Raw genomic sequence first — 22,263 nt, forward strand, 5'->3', positions numbered from 1 at the left:
GGCTGAAAGCTGCTCTGCAGATGAGCCTACCCTTTAGGGATGACCTCAAGTAACCAGAGTCCAGCACCTGGCATTATCATTAAGATAACAATGAACTCAGGGCGCCTGGCTGGCTCAGTGGTAGAGCATGCAACTTTGATCTTGGGGTTGTGAGTTCAAGCCCCATGTTGGGTGTAGAGATTACTTAAGAATAAAATCTTAGAAAAAAAAAAAAAGATAATAATGAACTCTTATTGGAATCCTCACTGCCTTCACAACATCCTAAGCTCTGCTCTCCCCACAACAATGCTGTTAACCCTCACCTGCGTGCACCCACATCTCCACTTCAGGAACACTGGCCTCTTCTACCTCTGGACAGGCAGCCTCAAAAGGGGGCCATGGTGCAGAGCTAACCAGGCCTTAGAGACCTCAGGCTAGTAAAGTCAGAGGGAGTTAGAGTTAGAGAGAGAGAGAGAGAAGTGAGGCCTGCTCTACAGAAAACCTTGGAAGCACGAACACAAAGGCTGGAGCAATCCACAAGAAGAGAAAATTGTCTTAAAATGTTCAGAATTTACAAGGTGGCCCTCACTAATAAAAAAGCTGAACAGAAACAATTTATGCTGTTCTCCAGCCACAACACATGTAAAACTGACTCTATAGGTAGATTAAAAAAAAAAAAAAAAGGGTTAGGCCAGTCAATGACTTCCCCTGGATGACAAATTCACTGGCCGTATTTTACCACTCCCTCAAGGTTAACCTGTGCCTGCTTGACAGATGATGCATTACTAAATATAACTGTTGTTTGTTTTTTAAAGAAAATCTGATCAAAAGGGGCACCTGTGTAGCTCAGTTGGTTAAGTGTCTGCCTTCGACTAAGGTCATGATCCCAGGGTCATGGGAACAAGCTGCGCTTCAGGCTTCCTGCTCAGTGAGGAGCCTGCTTCTCCCTCTCCCTCTGCCCCTCTCCCTGCTTGTGCTCTCTCTCTAATGAATAAACAAAATCTTGGGGTGAGAAAACATGAGATAAGGAGGCTGAATTAAGGATAGCTTGAATAGTGATTAGAATAACTATAAATGGGGGCGCCTGGGTGGCTCAGTCAGTTAAGCATCTGCCTCTGGCTCAGGTCATGATCCCAGAGTCCTGGGATCGAGCCCCCGCATCATTGGGCTCCCTGCTCAGCGGGAAGCCTGATTCTCCCTCTCCCACTCCCCCTGCTTGTGTTCCCTCTCTGGCTGTCTCTCTGTCCGTCAAATAAATAAAGAAAATCTAAAAAAAAAAAAAAAGAAATATGTATTTTTTTTAAATAATAAGAAATATGTATTTTGGTCTTGTCCAAACTTCCTGGTACACAGTCCCTCAGTAATTTCCTCAGTGATGAGTGCTGGGAGTTTTTGTTATACCTGTGTTTTTGTCCTTGGTTCCTGAAATAGCTTCAAAGTGATAAAAGTGAAAGGAATGTCTTATTTCCAACACACCCCTTTCAACCACCTCTGTTTATGTTAATGACTTTTGGAAAGTCACAAAGGATGGGGCTTGCCAGAAGAACTAACCATGGGATTAGAGGGTTGGAACTTGCAGCTGCCCACCCCCAACCCCCTGGGGAGGGGAGAAGGGCTGGAAATCTGAGTTTAATTACTAATGGCTAAATGATTTAATCAATCATGCCTACCTACAGAGGCCTGCACAAAAATCCCTAAAGTATGGGAATTTTGGAGAGCTTCCGGGTTGGTGAAAACTGGAAGTGCCAGAAGGGTGGAATGACTGAGGGCAGCTCCTCACTCGCCCCTTTCCTACACCCACCTAGTACCTCTTCCATCTCACTGTTCCTGAGTTATAGCCTTTCTTGACAAACTGGTCATCTAGCAAGTAAACTGTCTTCCCGAGTTCTGTGAATTGTTCTAGCAAATTATCAAGTCCAAGGAGGGGTCACAGGAACCTCTGATTAATAGCCGGTCATCCAAAGCACAGGCAACAACCTGGACTTGGAATTGGGATCTAAAGTGGGCCAGTCTGATGGGATTGAGCCCTTAACCTGTGGGATCTGATGCTACTTCCAGGGAGACTGTGCCAGAATTGAGTGAAATTGTACAACACCCAGCAGGTGTCAGAGAACTGCATGGTGTGAGAAAAACCTACACACACGTAGTGGGGCAAGAAGTACTGGTAGAGAAGAAAAAGGGGGTTTGTTGCCTTCCCCCCCCCGTTTTGCCTCCCAATAAGCTATTCTGCCCTTTTTCCTTAAAGAACCCCAATTTTATTTATTTATTTTATTTTTTTAAAGATTTTAGTTGAGAGACAGAGTGAGAAAGAGAGAGCACAAGCAGGGTAAGGGCAGAGGGAAGGGGAGCAGCAGACTCTCCTGCTGAGCAGGGAGCCTGATGCAGGGCTTGACCCCAGGACTCTGGGATCATGACCTGAACTGAAGGCACTTAACTGACTGAGCCACCCAGGCACCCCAAGAAACCCAATTTGTAGTAAGACACCTTGCAACCCCGCTAAAAAGCATTTTCCTGCCTTTTTGAAGCCAGGTATGGTCATATCATTGGCTAAAGAGATGCAAAGGGAAGTTTTATGTATGATTTCTGGGAAATTTCCTTGAAAGGAAGGGCTATGTCCCTCCTGTTTCTTCCTCCTTGCCACTTGAATGCAGGTGTAACCACAGCAGCTCCAGGATCCCAGATCAACAGGGAAGAAGCACCTTTGAAGTAGAAGCTGCACACAGTAGAATAAGACAGAGCGGCTGGGTTTCTAATGATACCAGCACTGGACTGCCCACCTCAGAAATTCTTCTTAGAAAGACTCCAGCATCTATCTTCCTTAATTGCCATCAAACTTTTCCTAATCAACATAGCGTATTCCAAAGATGTATGTTCTATTTTTACATTTCTGGCAATTACTCCATTAACTTATCAGGGCTTCTAACTATTTTTATCTTTCCCCATCAATTACTTAGACTTGTAACTATCTACATTTCCCCATAGAGAAAGAGTTCAGCACATTCCCATCTCTCTCTGCTCTGTACTTCCTCCTGTTTCCTCACTTGTCTTCCATGTTGGGATTACCCAGAATTAACTTCTGGACTGTTACTGATATAGGCTGCTTTCTTACACCTTTCTTATTATTATTCAACTTTTTATTGAAGTACTACATAGAGAATACAAAAATCATGAAAGTAAAAATCAAGAAATTTGCACCAAATGAATACATTTACGTAACCAGTGCCCTGACCCAGAAACAGGACAGCCCTAGACCCCAAGTGTCCTCTTCATGCTCCCTTCAGTCATGATTTTTCCCACAGCTAACCACTACCATGGGTAAGTTTTGCCTGTTCTTAAACTTGGTATCAAGAGAACATAGGATGTCATGTTTTGTTTCTGGCTTCTCTCATTCAACATTGTTCATGAACTCAACACTGCTGGGTCCCTGAAGACTTTCACCACGTAAATACACCACAACGTATCTATCCCCTCTATTTTTGGTGGACATCTGGTTTAATTCGTTTGTGACTATGACAAGTAGTGCTGTCGTGAACATCTTTGCACATATCTTTAAGTGAACATGAGACGTATTTCTGTTGGCTGTATGCCTAGGAGTGGTTCGCAGAGTTGTAGAATATGCACATAATTCTTCCTCTAGTAAGGGTTGCCAAATCTCCTAAAATCACCACATCAATTTATATGCCCTATCAGCAGGGCCCAACAATTCAGGGTGCTCCACACCTCAACATCACTTGCTACTGCCCAACTTTTTCACAGCCATTCTGGTGGGTGTGCGGAAGCACTGTGTTGTGGTTTTAACTTGTCATTTCTGGATGACTGCAGAGGTTAACACCTCTCCACATACTTGCTAGCCATCTGGATATCCTCTTTGGTAAATTAACTGTTAAAGATTTTTTGCCCCTTTTCTAATGGGGTCGCCTAACTTTTTCTTACTGTCTCGGGAGGCGTTTCTTCCAAATTCTGGATATGAGCATTGTGTCAGACGTATGTACTGCAAATATCTTTTCTCACCCTGTGGCTTGCCTTTTTACTCTCCGGTGAACAGAAGTTCTTAAAAGTCAGTCACCCCCTCTATCCATTTCCTCCTCCAAGGTTTGTGGCATTGTGTCTTGTGTCAGAAATCTTTGCTCACTCCAAAGTCCCAAAGCCCTTGCTTTTCTGGCCAACAAAACACTTCCTTAAGTGTGTGCTCTCTCACATGTTATGGATTCTACTGCGTGTCCCTGGACTCTAAAAGTACTTCCTCCACTCAGGAGCTCTGTGTGGAAAACCTTCCACGGTCAGCTATGCTAGAGGAAAAAAATATTTCATCTTTACTTTTAAATAACAGTTTAGTAGGATACAAAATTCGTTTAAAGTTATTTTACTTTGACACTGAAAAAGTATCTCTTAGATCCATTGTTGCTACTGACAAGTTTGATACTAGTCTGCTTCTTATTCCTTTGTGACTTTTTCTTTCAAAACAATTTGGAATTTTCTCTACATCTTTGTTGTTAAGTTTTTACTCTAGTGTCTAGGCATGGGCTTTCTTCCTTCCATCTGTTGTGTTTAGCATTCTTTAAATTTCAGACCTTTCCTCTTTTATGATTTCTGAGAAACTCTTGGTCATTATAACCTCAAACATTTTCTTCCCCTTCCTCCGGTCATTTCCTCTCTGCTTCTGAGATTCCTATTACACAAATGTTGACATTTCTACCCCCATGCTCCACAGCACTTTGCTTTGCCCACCTTTCATCTCTTTATCCCTCCTAACGCCTTGTAGAATTCTTAAACCTGACTTCCAACTTCTTCAGTCTTCAGCTACATCCATTAACACCACAACCCATCCCCTGAATTCTGTGTTCCCAAGTATGCCTCCCTATTCCTGTTTCATGTACCCACTTCCTTTCCTTGATGATATTCACTATGATTACTCCATCCTCCCAGGAGTCTCGGAACATGAATTATGCTCCCACTAGCACAGGCTGTCAATCTGCCATTTTCCTTTCATTAGACTATACCACTTGTCAGCTTCTCATTATGGCTCCCCATGTGCTGTTCATCAGGTGAGACCCCACTACTCCTCCAGTCACTGCACCCCCTCCAATGAACTCCCTACCTCCCCCAGAGGTACAGCTAGAATCCAGAGTCTCACATGGCCCACCACGTCCCCCGAACCCTCCTGCCGTCCCTCCTGGCACCAGTCCCAACAAACTCCCGCCAGTCTTCAACAAAGCCTGCTTCTGCCTCAGAATGGCCACCGCTGCTGATTCCCTCACCTCCTTTGTGACCCTCAGAGGGGCCTCCCTATCACCATTATTCAAATCTGCCCCTTCCCAAAGCCTAGCACTTGATTTTCTTCCCTGATTTTTTCCCCACAGTACTTATAAACCATTGGGCGAGTGGGTAGTTCTTGTCTATTTACTGTTCCTTGAGGACAGAAACTTTGTTTATTGCTGTATCCTCAGTATCTAGAAGAGTGTCTGGCACTATTAGGGGAGTAGGGAGGGGAGTGTACCTCAGGAATCTCACTCTGGGCTCACTGGCCACTGGACAGACTTTGCAGAGAGAATCTAACCTTCAGGCAAATTCAAGGAAGTACTGCTCTTTTCCAAAAGCTATCTCCCTTCACTGGAATCTGAGACTTCAGGGTGTGGAGGGATGGGAAGCAGCAGCACTGGGAAGAGAAAAAGGCAGAACTATAACAGTCTCCCTTGGCCAGTACATCCAGCCTCTTCTGCTCCAAGTTGTCAACACTACCTCCCAGACTGGAATCTACCTTCTGTCTCCCCTGGGGGTTCCTCACAGTTTTTGTTATTTTCTCTGGGTTCTGTGTCATTTCCAGTTCCAAGAAGGGAGTTAGCAGTCTGGGCTAGCCTTTTGATTGCTGCTGTCACAAAGTACCAAAAACTTGCTGGCTTAAAAGAACACAAATTTATTATCTTAACAATGTTGCAGGTCAGAAATTCAAAATGATTCTCACTGAGCTAAAGAGCTGTGTTCCTTTGTAGAGGCTCTAGGGACTTCTAGAGGCCACCCACTGGCCACTGGCGTGTGGCCAGTGAAGTCTTTCTGCTCATTACATTACATGCCTTCCATAATGACCATCACAGTTACCCCATTCCCACACCCCCTCCCCTCCAGCAACCCTCAGTTTGTTTCCTATGATTAAGAGTCTCTTATGGTTTGTCTCCCTCTCTGATTTTGTCTTTATTTTTCCCTCCCTTCCCCTATGATCCTGTTTTGTGTCTTAAATTCCACATGAGTGAGATCATATAATTGTCTTTCTCAGATTGACTTAATATGCTCAGCACAATACCCTCTAGTTCCATCCACATTGTTGCAAATGGCAATATTTCATATTTTTGATGGCTGCATAATATTCCACTGTATATATACACACATCTTCTTTTTCCATTCATCTGTCTATGGACATCTGGGCTCTTTCCATCGTTATTGTGGACATTGCTGCTATAAACATTGGGGTGCAGGTGCCCCTTTGGATCACATTTGTATCTTTGGGGTAAATACCCAGTAGTGCAACTGCTGGGTCATAAGGTAGCTCTATTTTCAACTTTTTGGGGAACCTCCATACTGTTTTCCAGAGTGGCTGCACCAGCTTCCATTCCCACCAACAGTGTTAAGAGGGTTCCCCTTTCTCTACATTCTCGCCAACATCTGTCATTTCCTGAACTGTTAATTTTAGCCATTCTGACCGGTGTGAGGTGGTATCTCATTGAGGTTTTGATTTATATTTCCCTGATGCCAAGTGATGTTGAGCATTTTTTCATGTGTCTCTTGGCCATTTGTATGTCTTTGGAGAAATGTGTGTTCATGTCTTCTGCCCATTTCTTGATTGGATTATTTGTTCTTTGGGTGTTGAGTTTGATAAGTTCTTTATAGATTTTGGATACTAGCCCTTTATCTGATATGTCATTTGCAAATATCTTCTCCCATTCTGTCGGCTGTCTTTAGGTTCTGTTGACTGTTTCCTTTGCTGTGCAAAAGCATTTTATCTTAATAAAGTCCCAAAAGTTCATTTCTGCCTGTTTCCCTTGCCTCTGGAGACGTGCGTGTCTAGCAGGAAGTTGCTGTGGCTGAGGTCAAAGAAGTTGCTGCCTGTGTTCTCCTCTAGGATTTTGATGGATTCCTGCCTCACATTTAAGTCTTTCATCCATTTTGAGTCTATTTTTGTGTATGGTGTAAGGAAATGGTCGTTTCATTCTTCTGCATATGGCTGTCCAATTTTCCCAACAGCGTTTGTTGAAGAGATGGTCTTTTTTCCATTGGATATTCTTTCCTGCTTTGTTGAAGATTAGTTGACCATAGAGTTGAGGGTCTATTTCTGGGTTCTCTATTCTGCTCCATTGATCTATGTGTCTGTTTTTGTGCCAGTACCATACTGTCTTGATGATTACAGCTACATAATACATCTTAGACTCCAGAATTGTGATGCCACCAGCTTTCGTTTTCTTTTCCAACATTCCTTTGGTGATTTTGGGTCTTTTCTGGCTCCATACAAATTTCAGGATTATTTGTTCCAGCTCTGTGAAGAGTTGATGGTATTTTTGATAGGGATTGCACTGAATGTATAGACTGCTCTAGGTAGCACAGACATTTTAACAATATTTGTTCTTCCAATCCATGAGCATGGAACGTTTTTCTATTTCCTTGTGTCTTCCTCAATTTCTTTCATGAGTGTCCTATAGTTTTCTGAGTACAGATCCTTTTCCTCTTTGGTTAGGCTTTTTGTTTTTTCTTAAGATTTATTTATTTGAGACAGAGAGAGCACGAGCAGTGGAGAGGGGCAGATGAGAGGGTCCCTGCTGAGCAAAGAGCCCAAGCTGGGGCTCAATCCTAGGACCCTGAGATCATGACGGGAGCAGAAGGCAGACACTTAATCGACTGAGCTAGCTAGGTGCCCCTCTTTAGTTAGGTTTATCCCTAGATAGCTTATGGGTTTTGGTACAACTGTAAATAGGATAGACTCCTTAATTTCTCTTTCTTCTGTCTCATTGTTAGTGTATAGAAATGCAACTGATTTCTGTGCATTAATTTTATATCCTGCTACTTTGCTGAATTCCTGTATGAGTTCTAGCAATTTGGGGGTAGAGTCTCATGTCACCTGCAAAGAGTGAGAATCTGTCTTCTTTGCTGATTTGGATGACTTTTATTTCTTCTTCTTGTCTGACTGCTGAGGCTAAGACTTCTGGTACTATGTTGAAGAGCAGTGGTGACAGTGGACATCCCTACCATGTTCTTGATCTTAGCGGAAAAGCTCAGTTTTTCCCCACTGAGAATGATATTCCCTGTGGGCTTTTCGTAGATGGCTTTTATGATATTGAGGTATGTTCCCTCTATCTACACCATGAAGAGTTTAAATCAAGAAAGGATGCTATACTTTGTCAAATACTTTTTCTGCATCTATTCAGAGATCATATGGTTCTTATCCTTTCTTTTATCAATACAGTATATCACAATGATTGCTTTGTGGATGTTCAACCACCCTTGAAGCCCAGGAATAAATCCCACTTGGTTGTGGTGAATAATCCTTTTAATGTACTACTGGATCCTATTGTCTAGTCTGTTGGTGAGAATTCTGGCATCCATGCTCATCAGGAATATTGGCCTGTAATTCTCCTTTTCGGTGGGGTATTTGTCTGGTTTTGGGATCAAGGTCATGCTGACCTCACAGAGTTTGGAAGTTTTCCTTCCCCTTCTATTTTTTGAAACAGCTTCAGAAGAACAGGCATTACTTCTTCTTTAAATGTTTGGTAGAATTCCCCTGGGAAGCCATCTGACCCCGGAATCTTGTCTGTTGGGAGATTTTTGATTACCCCTTCAACTTCCTTGCGGGTTATGGGTCTGTTCAGGTGTTCTATTTCTTCCTGGTTCAGTTTTGGTAGTTTATACCTCTCCAGGAATGCATCCATTTCTTCCAGACTGCCTAATTTGTTGGCATATTGTTGCCCATAACATGTTCCCTTAGGGTTGGTTGTGATCTCTCCTCTTTCATTCATGATTTTATTTATTTTATTTATTTGGGTCCATTCTCTTCTTTTTGATAAGTCTGGCCAGGGCTTTATCAATCTTATTCTTTCAAAGAACCAGCTCCTAGTTTCTTTCATCTGTTCTACTGTTCTTCTGGTTTCTATTTTGTTGATTTCTGCTCTAATCTTTATTCTCTTCTCCTGCTGGGTTTAGGCTTTACTTGTTCTTTCTCCAACTTCCTTAGCTGTTAAGTTTAGGTTATATATTTGACACCTTTCCTGTTTCTTAAAGGCTTGTATTGTCATATACTTCCGTCTTAGGACCACCTTTGCTGCATCCCAAAGGTTTTGAAAAGCTGTATTTTCATTTGTTTCCATTAATTTTTTAAATTCTTTAAATTTCCTGATTGACCCATTCATTCTTTCGTAGGATGTTAAGCTCCATGTATTTGAGTTCTTTCCAAATGTCCTCTTGTGAGAGTTTAAGTTTCAAAGCATTGTGGTCTGAAAATATGTGGGGAATGATCCCAACTTTTTGGTACCGGTTGAGACCTGATTTGTGACCCAGTATGTGATCTATTCTGGAGAAAGTTACATGTGCACTCAAGAAGAATGTGTATTCTGTTGCTTTAGGATGGAATGCTTTGAATGTTATCTGTTAAGTCCATTTGGTCCAGTATGTCATTCAAAGCCCTTGTTTCTTTGTTGATCTTCTGCTTAGATTCTGTCCATTTCAGTGAGGGGGGTGTTAAAAGTCCCCTACTATCTTGTTTTATTATCGATGTATTTAATTTTGTTATTAATTGGTTTATATAATTGGCTGTTTCCATGTTAGGGGCATAAATATTTATAACTGTTAGATCTTCTTGTTGGACAGACCCTTTAATTATGACATAGTGTCCTTCCTCATCTCTTATTACAGTCTTTGGTTTAAAATCTAATTTGTCTGATATAAGTATTACTACCTGAGCTTTCTTTTGATGTCCATTAGCATGGTAAGTTGTTTTCCACCCCCTCATTTTCAATCTGGAGGGGTCTTTGGGTTTAAAACGAGTCTTCTGCAGACAGCATATTGATGGGTCTTGCTTTTTTATTCAATCTGATACCCTGTGTCTTTTGATTGGGGCATTTAGCTCATTTAAGTTCAGAGTTAACTATTGAAAGATAGGAATTTAGCGCCATTGTATTGCCTATAGTCACTATTTCTGTATACTGTCTCTGTTCCTTTCTGGTCTATGTTACTTTTGGGCTCTCTCTTCACTTAAAGGATCCCCTTTAATATTTCTTGCAGGGCTGGTTTAGTGATCACCAATTCTTTTAGTTTCTGTTAATCCTGGAAGCTTTTTATTATGTCTCCATTTTGAATGACAGCCTTGCTGGATAAAGTATTCTTGGCTGCATATTTTTCTTATTTAGCACCCTGAATATATACATCATGCCAGTTCTTTCTGGCCTGCCAGGTCTCTGTGGGTAGGTCTGCTTCCAGTCTAATACTTATACCCTTGTAGGTTACAAACCTGTCCCGAGCTGCTTTCAGGATTTTCTCTTTGTCTCTGAGAGTTGCAAGCGTCACTATTATATGTCGAGGTGTTGACCTATTTTTATTGATTCTGAGGGGGGTTCTCTGTGCCTCCTGGACTTGAATGCCTGCTTCCTTCCCCCAATTAGGGAATTTCTCCACTATAATTTGCTCCAATATACCTTCTGCCCCCCTCTCTCTTTCCTCTTCTTCTGGGATCCCAATTATTCTAATATTGTGTTGCTTTATGGATTCACTTATCTCTCGATTTCTCCTTCTGTGATCCAGTAGCTGTTTATCTCTTTTTTTCTCAGCTTCCTTATTCTCCAACACTTTGTCTTCAATATCACTAATTCTTTCTTCTGCTGTGTTTATCCTAGTAGCTAGAGCCTCCATTTTTGATTGCGTCCCATTAATAGCCTTTTTGACTTCGACTTGGTTAGATTTTAGTTCTTTTATTTCTCCAGAAAGGGATTCTCTAGAGTCTTCTATGCTTTTTTTAAGCCCAGCTAGTATCTTTATAATCGTTATTCTGAACTCTAGTTCCGACATCTTACTTATGTCCATACTGATTAGGTCCCTGTCAGTCAGTACCGCCTCTTGTTCTCTTTTTTGAGGTGAGTTTTTCCGTCTTGTTATTCTGTGCAGAGAAGAATAGATGAACGAGAGAACAAAATACTAAAATGGCAATAACAGCCCCAGAGAAATACCCACTAAACAAATCAGAAGAGACCCAAACCGAAAATAAATAAATAAATAAAAATTTTAAAAAGAGAGAGAGAATATAATCAGACAAGGTGAACAGAACAGAGCAATACACTGGGTCCTGTGTGTATTCTGGTCTGTTACAAAACTAAATCCCAAAATTGTGAAGAAAGAAAAACTAATTTACATACAAAAATCAACTTAAATACAATGAACAGATAACTGTAAAAATGAAAAAGACAAAAAAAAAAAACAAAACAAAAAAAGAAAGAGTATAAACAGGTGAACAGAACAAAGCAACACACTACGTCCTGGATGTATTTTAGTCTGTCTGTTAGAAGAAACGACATCCCAAAATTGTAAAGAAAGAAAAACTTGTATACACACACACACACACACACACACACACACACACACACACACACTGAAAGGACAGAATGTAACTGCAGAGATGAAAATTCTTAAAAAGACTTAAAAAAAAAAGAATATAATCAGACAGGTGAACAGAACAGAGCAATACACTAGAATCTGGGTGTATTTTGGTCTGTTAGAAGAAACTGCATCCAAAAACTGTAAAAATGTAAAGTAAGAGACTTAAAAAAACAGTTAATAAAATAAGAAATTGGTTGAAAAGGAAAGAGAAAAAAATTAAAATTAAGACTAAAGAATCAGAAAAAAAAACGAAACATGAATTCTATACCCTATTCTCCCCTAGCGCTGGAGTTTTGCAGTTCTCTATGATGGGTAAACATGGTCTTAGCTGGATGTTCTTGCTGATCTTCTGGGGGAGGGGCCTGTTGCACTGATTCTCAAGTGTCTTTGCCGGGGCGGAGTTGCACTGCCCTTGCCAAGGGGCTAGGCTAAGCAAGCGGCTCCGAATTGCTCTACGTGGCTTTTGTTCCCTGAAGGCTTTCTGCGCAGCTTTAGAGGACGAGAATGAAAATAGTGGCCTCCCAATCTCTGGCCCCGGAGAGAAGAGCGCAGAGCTCAGAGCCCCACTCCTCTGTGTACCCTCAGGAAACAGCAGTCAATCATTCCCATCTCCCAGGTCTCCAGCTGCACTCTGTGATCACCCAGCCTGTGACCAAGCATTCTATCTCAGGCATGCAACCCTGCTTCGAGGCTCCAGAAGGGGTGGGTCTTGCCGTGGTTCTGCCGCTTGCTGGGCCCCTGCTTGGAGAACGGTTGCCCAACTGTGCCACAGTCTGCAGTTTATGGCAAAACCGAGCTGAAGGCCCACTCATGGCCTCACTGATAGCAGCTAGCTTCCCTACTCCGATGCCTGGGAACTCTGCAACACTCAGGCACCCCCGGTCTTTCTGTGACCCCGAGGATCCTGAGACCACACTGTCCCATCTAGGATTCTGCCCCTCTTTGCCACCTGAGCACCTTTCAGGCAGGGAAGTCCCTCACCAGAGCAGACTTCTAAAAGTTCTGATTTTGCACTCAGCTGCTATATCACTTTCCAGTGCCACCTGCCAGAGCTTCCCATATATCGCCTCGGATTTACTTCTCCATACCCCTACCTTGCAGAAAGTGGTCACTTTTCTATTTGTAGAATTGCAGCAATTCTTTTTTTTTAATCATTGATTTTAAAGATTTTATTTATTTATTTAACAGAGAAAGACACAGCGAGAGCAGGGAGCCCGATGCAGGGCTCGATCCCAGGACCCTGGGATCACGACCCGAGCTGAAGGCAACTGCCTAACGACTGGGCCACCCGGGTGCCCCAAACTGCAGCAATTCTTAGATCGCTGGTTGAGTTCACAGGTGTTCAGAATGATTTGATTACTATCTAGCTGAATTCCTGAGACCCAACGAAACTAAGGTCTCCTAGTCCTCTGCCATCTTGGAAAGTCGACTTTGCCCAGTGAAGTCTTTGCACCTATCATCACTTAAGACTCTGCTTCTGTCCTCACATCTCCTGACTCTCCTGTCTCCCCTGTTCACCCTGTGATTACACTGGGCCCATCCAGATAATCCAGGATAATCTCCCCACGTCAAGACCCTTAATCACATCTTAATCACTCTGCCATGTAACCTAACATATTCACAGGTTCTGGGGATTAGGACTTGGACGTGGAGGGGGCATTATTCTGCGTACCACAGCTATATGGCATCTTGTCAGGAACTGGTGACCAGAGTTTCTAAAACTTGAGTCCATAGCTAGGCTTCAGGTTATCTGTAAAACGGCTGAGATTACTGGCAAAATGTTCTACTGACGTGTTTCTCAAGACAGAGCCTATAAGCTTTCATGATTCTCAAAAGAGCTATGTGAGAGCCCATCGCTATCAAACAGTCACTGTCCAAGACCTGACTGAAAGAACAGAGCAAAGACCAACACTCTCCCCATAACTGTCAGAACACAGACACAAATTCCCCCACCTTACACCGTAAGAAAAACTCATTACTTCTTCTGTCCCCTTCTCAGGACATGCACAATTCCATACCGCACACAAACCTCTCCTGAGACAGAGGTGCCTGGGGTCCCAGTTTAAAGGCAGAATAATCCCCCCAGTATGCAGAAAGGGCAACAATGACTAACAGGCCTGTGGGTAAAAAGTGGGGTGGGATCAAACTTGAAGTCATACGGGACCCCATGCCTGAGCCCTCTTCTTTTCCAGCCAAGCTTCTAATCACAGGTGGAGAAAATAAAAGCCCTTGGCAAAAACAAAGCTGCCTCTTGGCAGAGCAGCTTTCCCAGATCTGGGCCCCTTCTCTTTTCTTTCTCTTATTCTCAAGGAGAGGCTCACCACCGTGTTCACCCACTCTGATAGCTTTCCCAGAAATGCTGGCTGCCCAGCATGCTGCTTACCAAAGGCCAGTATTACAGACTGGATATGAAATAGACTCCAGATATGAAATGGAACGTTTCTTCATCTGACCCCGAAAAATTTTACTTAGCACAAGTAAATGCCTTAGGAAATAGCGTCTCTCTTACACCTGTGTGCCCAGCCACAAGGGAGAAAAAGGTCACTTACTTTGACTGCAAGGTCTGCCTCGGCCATGTGCCATCTTCATTCTGGGGCTCAATTACTAGCACCTGAGTGAAAGGGGAAACCAAATAAGGACTATGCAAAGCATCTCACTGGTGACGAGCTCAGAACCAGAAGATATCTGGCCACACACCCTGGCAGAGCTGCCTGCTGGGCATGGCCTGAGCCCTCCTACCTGACCCTGGTAGAGCCCAGCATCCTGGACAGTGTTGTCTAGCTTGCTCAGCTGCTCATAGGTGTTGCTCATGTATTTGTTCCACAGGCGTGTTTCACGCTCAGCAGGGATATTGAACAGCTTCCGCATCTCCTTCTCGATGGTTGCTAGAGACAGGCAGAAAGATCACTCAGGATTTCCTCAAGATGCAAGGCTAAAAACAGCTGTAGCAAGCTAATGCCCATCCTCCTTCCTGTTCGGATAGTCAGTCACAGAGTGCTTGGACCAAAGTTCTGACTGACAGGCCCTCGGTGATTAAGGCCAAATGTCTCCCATGGGAATCCTCTTGTACTCACACACTAGAAACTTTCCCTGGGCTTCTCCTTCTTTGATAAGGTGGGTCCCATTTATAGCACACAAGCAACACAGAAAGGTGAGAAAACTTATCTTTGAAGTTAAGATAAATGTGGTTTCAAATACTAGCCCTGCCACTTTCTTTTTTTTTTTAAGATTTTATTTATTTATTTATTTGACAGAGAGAGAGAGAGAGAGAGAGAGAGAGAGAGAGAGCGCGAGCGAGCGCGCACAAGTAGGCAGAGAGGCAGGCAGAGGGAGAGGGAGAAGCAGACTCTCCACTGAGCAGGGAGCCCAATGCGGAGCTTGATCCCAGGACCCCGGGATCATGACCTGAGTCGAAGGCAGCCGCTTAACCGACTGAGCCACACAGGCGCGCCCCATGCCACTTTCTAACAGAGATTTTTTAATAAGTTACTGTAACCTCTCTGAATCTGCATTTCCTCATCTTTATCACCATATCACTGCATGTCAGGGAGCATGCCCAGTGTTCTATAAAACATGATTCCCAGGCTTAGCTTTCCTCAAGAACCAGGTCAGGACCAGCACCTACAACCTGAGTCTATGTGGGTAACAGTTCTGGAGGGGGTGTCCGGCTTCGCACCCATCAGCCACAATGCTCTGCACTCTCCCTCCGGATATCCAGGACCCCAGCCCAGCTACTCACCGATGGTGTCTGCCTTGCTGAAATGGCAACTCAGCACGTTGGTGGGGTCACTATTCTCACAGAGCTTCAGTTCTAGCAAATACACCTCCACCTTGCAGTGCTTGACAAACAGGCCATGCTCCACCACCTGCAAACAAGAGGCACAGGTGAAGGAGCAGTGGTTCCACACCAGGCAGTCTTGGAAACAATAGGTTTCCTTAGTGGTAAGAGGCAGAATCCACACAATAATCATTCTCCCTAAGTGATCAGGGGATCAGGACAGATTTTTAAAGCCACCAGCATCTGTCCGAGAGTTGAAAATCTTTCTTCCCTTCATGAGGAAGAGCACCCGGATGGAGCCAGAGCTAGCTACAACACTGCCCAACAGGGAAGCCACTGTTCATCTCTAAATCAGGATCACGAGGTCTCCCTTGCCGGGTTGGTCGAATGAAAGGACTAGAGAATGTAGCTAAATCCCTGTGGTAGCAGAACACTCACCATATGGCAACACTGTGGGCATGAGGGGACATCTGCAGGAGACTGGCACACCCCCAACTTTTTGATACCCAACCCCTCTCAGGGGCCCAGGTTTCCAGCTGGAGAAAGAAGGTCGTTCTGTCCCCAAACAATGACTCTTACTTAGAAGCATGGCCTCAGGACTGCAGATCTTTCCTACTCTGAGAAGGGAAACTACATACCAGGGAGAGTGAGAAATTTACCCAATGTCTACCTATTAGCAGGCATGTGATGTCCCCTCTGGTAGGACAATCAAATGACTGTGAGAGTCAGGGTGGATGGTCTTCTCATAAGTCCCATCTACCAGAGGGGTGAAGAATCTGGGTTTCGACCGTATGGCCCGCTTTCCCTCAGGAGGCTATTCTTCTCTGGCTTATAAACACCTGCTTTTTGAGATATTCAACAGTGTGGCCAAAGACTCATAAGCATAGAGGAAAAAGCAGTCTCAGAGAATTTGTAAGATAAACAAGAAGTAGTACATTACTGTATGTCCATATGACCCCAAGTAAACTCTCTCTCACAGAGCCTTCCAGAAAGTGCTCTCATGGCACTGCTGGACACATCCCAAGCCACTGGGCAGCTCTGATGTTTGGAGGCCACTCACTGTAACATCTCAGGTGAGCAGCCTCACTCACCACCACTCACGACCACAATTCCCTAAAGAGAACCAGAAACAAGGCCTCAAACACCTCTATTCGACCACTCAGGTACATCCAGTACCCGAGAAAACCAACACCAGTCAGTGTCCCCAGGGAGCACTCGTAGACACTGACCAGCAGCTGCAACAATTCGTGTACTCACTTTTCTGACAATGGGCTGCTGGCCTTCTACACAGCCATACCAGTTTAGTAATTTATTCCAGGCCTCTGTTGGGACCAATACATAGTCCAATTCATCAATTAAATGTTCTTTCAAGGTCTGACTCTCAGGATCTGAAAAAAGAAAACAGCTCATAACTCACTGCTCTTCTCCCCAGAAATATTTGTTTTACAGGATTCTTATGTATTTTTCAGAAATAAGAAAATTATTTATAGGAACAAGTACAAAATTCCAAAATTCTGTCACCGGCCATAACACAGAGCAGACCTGACAACTGTCTTCAGCCACGCCTTCAAAGGAACGTGTATTTCTTCTATAATGAAATGGAGTAGGGAGAATAAAAAAACTCCAATTTACATTTTCAACATGCTTCCAGATTCCACAATGAAAACTGTTAATTACGAATATTTAACATAATAGTCTGCTTAGTGAAACTTCATTGAGGCCAAGTATCTTCTGAAAGATTTACTAAGAAAGCACCAAACCCATCACTGAAGTTAACTTTATTTTACCAAGAGTCATGACCAAGAGTCATTCTTAGTTTTCCAGTCCAAGTCAAAACCCAGCTGGACAACCCCTTATGGAGGGGGAATGTCTTTAAGACCCTAACATCCGGGCGCCTGGGTGGCTCAGTTGGTTAAGCGACTGCCTTCGGCTCAGGTCATGATCCTGGAGTCCCAGGATCGAGTCCCGCATCGGGCTCCCTGCTCAGCAGGGAGTCTGCTTCTCCCTCTGACCCTCTTCCCTCTCGTGCTCTCTCTCTATCTCATTCTCTCTCTCAAATAAATAAATAAAATCTATAAAAAAAAAGACCCTAACATCCACCTCACACCCACCACAGGCAGGCAACATGACTAGGAATCAGAAGTGGACATCCACAATCTGAAACACACCCTCAACTGAGGACCAAGGAACTGGATCAAGGGAAGACTGATCACCTCCCATCAAGAGAGCCTCCCTGTGCCCAGCAACATCCACTCCTGCTGTAGTGGGTGCAAAAGTACCCACAATGGTGCAACTCATCTGTAACTCAAGGCATATGATGTTAAAAACAAAAACCAAAACCATAAGCAGCATTCACAAAGTTGACTGGGGATTCCCATCACCCACACCCCCCTTCACCCCCCCCCCACCAGTTTATACCCTATCCCATCAGCTCTTCTGTCCTTCCTTATATCAAGTTTCAGATCTGACCCACCTCTGCTTTTTTCATTTCCAGGGAGAATAGGAAAGGAATTAAACAGCAGGGGAGGGCAGGAATACCGAGGTGAGATGGGTGAACGGGTATAGAGTACACACCTATACATGGTGTGAAACCCGATAGGGTATATACCTACAGCGGAATACTATTCAGCCTTCAAATGGAAGGAAATTCTGACACATGCTGCAAGGATGGACCCAAGAACATTATACTAAATAAAATAACGCAGTCTCAGAAAAACAAATACTTAACGACTCCACTTAAATGAGGTATCTAGAGTAGTCAGATTCAAACACAGAAAGTAGAATGGTGGCTGCCAGGGGCTCGGAGGAACGGAGATTGGGAGTTATTGTTTAATGGGTCGGGGGGAGGTTTCAGTTTTGCAAGGCGAAAAAGTTCTGGAGATTGGCTGCAAAACAATGAATATACTTAGTATTACGGAACTACACACCTACAAATGGTCGAGATGATAAACTTTGTTATGTATATTTTACCATAATTAAAAAAGAAAAGATGGATCCTCCTCATTGATAAGCCAACCACTTCCCACAGCAGCTCTGGCATGATTATTAACACTGACAGAGCAGGCCTTTTCTGTTGAGCAACAGAAGGATGATCCACTGGTATCAGTCTGCTTGAGACAAAAGCTTCCCCCCAAAACTGACACTTTTCTCTGATTTACAAATTAAACTTTTCTGAATTATAAATTAAACTTTTCTCTTATAAATTGAAACTCATAGAAGTTATTCACTTCTTGTCTTACTCAGGGAGATACACTTTTGCATTTCTAACACTAAGCACTATGCACATCTGCCTATACACACAGTGCCAAGCAGCTGCCAGAAACCTTTAAATGTGGGAAATGGAACACACCGTTTTCAGCATCACCAACCCCAAGTACATCATTTCCATGGGGCATTTTCCCCTCTGAGGCTCTGTGATGATTTTCGCACACATCCCTCTTACACGCTCAGTGCAAATGCGGGAAACATGACTGGAATTCCCAATTCAGTTTACTATTTTCACTTGAAAACAGGATCACTCTAAAGGCATCATGCTCAAAATCACGCAGAGGTTTGGGAATGAAGATTTAGTCTCTGCAAATTTCTTCCACAGAGGCAAATAAAGGGGAAAAATGAGAGCACTGCTTGGCCTAAGCACAGGGATTTCATCTGATATACAGCAGAGGCAGAGGTGGAAAAAAGAAAAAGTGCTCTGCAGACAACATAAGGAAGGATATGCTAGACCCCATCCTTCCCACCCTTTCAAGAGCCCCATCCAGCCACTTCTATGTCCATAGGTGAAAGGCAGCCTGACTGGGACTGATAGGTGACTAACAGCCTGGGAACTGAGGGGGTGACCCTCATTCACCAAAGACAGGTCATTCCTGTACCGTCAATGTTCTAAGCAGGGTCTGCACAGAATGTACTTCTCACTTCCTAAGCACATAGCAAATGTTTCAAGGAAAAGCCAGATGACATTAAATTGGGGGACCATGGAAAAAATGCTTGCCCTTAGGTGAAGGTCACGCAAACTGATTTCAGAGAGCCCCTCTAGCCCTAGGATTCTCATCATTAGTATTCTTAAAAGCATTAAGAAATCTTCTATTTAGGGGCACCTGGGTGGCTCAGTCGGTTAAACATCTGCCTTCGGCTCAGGTCATGATCCCAGGGTCCTGGGATGGAGCCCCGCATCGGGCTCCCTGCTCCGCGGGAAGCCTGCTTCTCCCTCTCCCACTCCCCCTGCTTGTGTTCCCCCTCTCGCTGTGTCTCTCTCTGTCAAATAAATAAATAAAAATCTTAAAAAAAAAAAAAAGAAACAAAGAAAGAAATCTATTTAAAAAAAAAAAAGAGGGGCACCTGACTGGCTCAGTCAATACAGCATGCAACTCCTGACCTTGGTGTTGTGAGTTTGAGCCCCACATTGGGCTCAGAGATTACTAAAGAAAAAAAAAGGGGGGCAGGGGAAGGAAAAGTGCAAACACACTGCTGTGCTCCCTTATGCCAACTTCATGGTGTGATGCCACCATCTGACCTACATCAGGAAACAAAGCACATGAATTATTATGTCACTTGACCTCCCCTGAAACAAGTCTGAGCTGAAGCACTGCCCATTTTTTAAAAAACACCCAGGTTAATGAGAGACGATGGACTCTGAAAAACAAACTGAGGGTTCTAGAGGGGAGGGGATGGGAGGATGGGTTAGCCTGGTGATGGGTATTAAAGAGGGCACGTTGTGCATGGAGCCCTGGCTGTTACACACAAACAATGAATCATGGAACACTGCATCAAAAACTAATGATGTAATGTATTGTGATTCACATAACAATAAAAAAATTAGAAAACAAAAAAAACCCACCCAAGTTAGTGTTAAGTAGTTGGATCAAACCTCATACATGTCTGCCTTCCTACCACTCTGATTCTGGACATAATCAAGAGATCACTCTCATCCTGCTTGCAAGGGAGTCTAAAGCTTAAGAACACAGCCTAGGAAAGGTCAACTGTCTTATCTATGCATCTACAGGTACAAGCCCAGCTCTGGTATGTCATGCATCATTTTTTCAATCACTTCTTCCAATGGGAGCTGACTGTGATAACTCTACCTTCCACCTCTCCTCACACACTCCTATGACAAACAACCATCATAGGAATGCTTGATGGATGTAGACAGGTCCGCAATTTGTTCCACTGCAACGGTAACACAGAAAATTCTGGTGCCCAAATTTCAGATTTCAGATGCAATTTCAAAATAATATCCTATTTCTTTCCATTCCACATGCTAATTTAAAATCTGACATCTCTAACAAAACTATTTTGCAAAAAGAAAAATACGAGAAGCATGCTCTTGTGTGAAGCAGTCAGTTTAGGGAAAAAGTAGCTTTACTCCTCCCTGACGGTCTTACAAAGACGTCTGCCATAGATGCAAATCAAGGACACTTGTTTCTATCCCGTCACAGCAGGAAAGTCAGGTTCACAATATCCCTGTTACTGATAAACACGACCTCAGGTCACTGCCTAGGTGGGTATTTCAGTTAGAAAAGCAATGGGATACTATACCTGAAAAGAGTCCGGAGTTATCTATTGGGCCAGGAAATAGATTGTGTTCACCCACATTGTACATATCCCAGCTGTCGAAACCCACATACTTCTTCCACTGCTTGAACCACCGGCTGTCAATAAGATACCTAGAGACAGATAAAAATTTACTATACCAGAAAAACTGAGGTTCTAAGTTTTTGCAGTTGCTCCTTTAATTTTTTTTATGATCTTTCCACCTGGGGAACACACATTCCCCATTCAAAAACACATTCTCAAGAACAAGAGCAGGACTAGGCCTCAGATGGCACAGAGAGACTGGCCCAAGACAGGAGTCCATTAAGTGAAATGACTGTTGAAAGAATGAATAGAGGCGCCTGGCTGGTTCAGTCAATCTGGAGTGTGTGCGCAACTCTTGATTTCAGGGTCATGAGTTCAAGCCCCATGCTGGGCATAGAGCTTACTTAAAAATAAGTACTTTTATTAAAATACAACAACAACAACAACAAAAGACAGGTGCCTGGGTGGCGCAGTTGGTGTCCAGCTCTTGATTTCAGCTCAGGTCGTGAGATCAAGCCCCATGTCGGGCTCCTTGCTCAGCGTGTGGAGTCTGCTTGAGATTCTCTCTCTCTCTCTCTCTCTCTCTCTCTCTGCCTCTCCCCCCACTCACGCACTCTCACTAAATAAAATCTTTAAATTAAAAAAAAAAAAATGAGGGGTGCCCAGATGGTTCAGTTAAGCATCTGACTCTTGGTATCAGCTCAGGTCCTGATCTCAGGGTTGTGAGTTTAAGCCCCACATTGGGCTCTACACCTGGCATGAAACCTACTTTAAAAAAAAAAAAAAAAAAAAGAATGAATAGATAAAAGGAAATGATTGGCTTCAAAATGCTTATTTAAGTGAAGTCCTCCTATGAGTAAAATCTTGTTTGCCAAGGAGCAAGTCATTAACTTCACAATGATCTTTAAAGAGGTCCTTGTTGGGGCGCCTGGGTGGCTCAGATGGTTGGGCATCTGCCTTCAGCTTGGGTCATGGTCTCCAGGTCCTGGGATCAAGCCCTCCATCAGGCTCCTAGCTCAGCGGGGAGTCTGCTTCTCCCTCTCCCTCTGCCTCTCCCCCCTGCTTGTGCTCTCTGTCTCTCTCTCAAATGAATAAATAAAATCTTTTAAAAAAAAATAAAAATTGTACATATCCCAGCTGTCGAAACCCACATACTTCTTTATTAAGCAGTACTTCTTGTTAATTAAAAAAAAAAAAAAAAAAAAAGAGGTCCTTGTCCAGAACAGAAAGTTTGGTTATACTGCTTGACATGAAAAGCATTAAACTAATTCTCTTTCTGAAAATGGGAAAATAACACCATACAATTCAGG

General features: G+C 43.4%; 1 protein-coding gene across 4 annotated transcripts in view; it reads right to left on the bottom strand.

Annotated features, from left to right (window-relative positions):
- USP4 (ubiquitin specific peptidase 4) overlaps nt 1–22,263 on the bottom strand; it is a 49,722-nt gene that overhangs the window by 25,527 nt on the left and 1,932 nt on the right. For 2 of the 4 annotated variants that reach the window (XM_027583888.2, XM_027583889.2), the window contains exons 2-6: nt 20,915–21,042; nt 16,640–16,770; nt 15,344–15,470; nt 14,344–14,489; nt 14,154–14,215 (exon numbers count right to left, since the gene is read on the bottom strand). In XM_027583888.2, coding sequence (XP_027439689.1) covers nt 14,154–14,215; nt 14,344–14,489; nt 15,344–15,470; nt 16,640–16,770; nt 20,915–21,042 — 594 coding nt within the window. The remainder of the gene's footprint in view (nt 1–14,153; nt 14,216–14,343; nt 14,490–15,343; nt 15,471–16,639; nt 16,771–20,914; nt 21,043–22,263) is intronic. The other 2 variants (XM_027583891.1, XM_027583890.2) reach the window with 2 other exon arrangements.

Source organism: Zalophus californianus, chromosome 1 (genome assembly GCF_009762305.2).
Source record: "Zalophus californianus isolate mZalCal1 chromosome 1, mZalCal1.pri.v2, whole genome shotgun sequence".
NCBI classification, from domain to species: Eukaryota; Metazoa; Chordata; class Mammalia; order Carnivora; family Otariidae; genus Zalophus; species Zalophus californianus.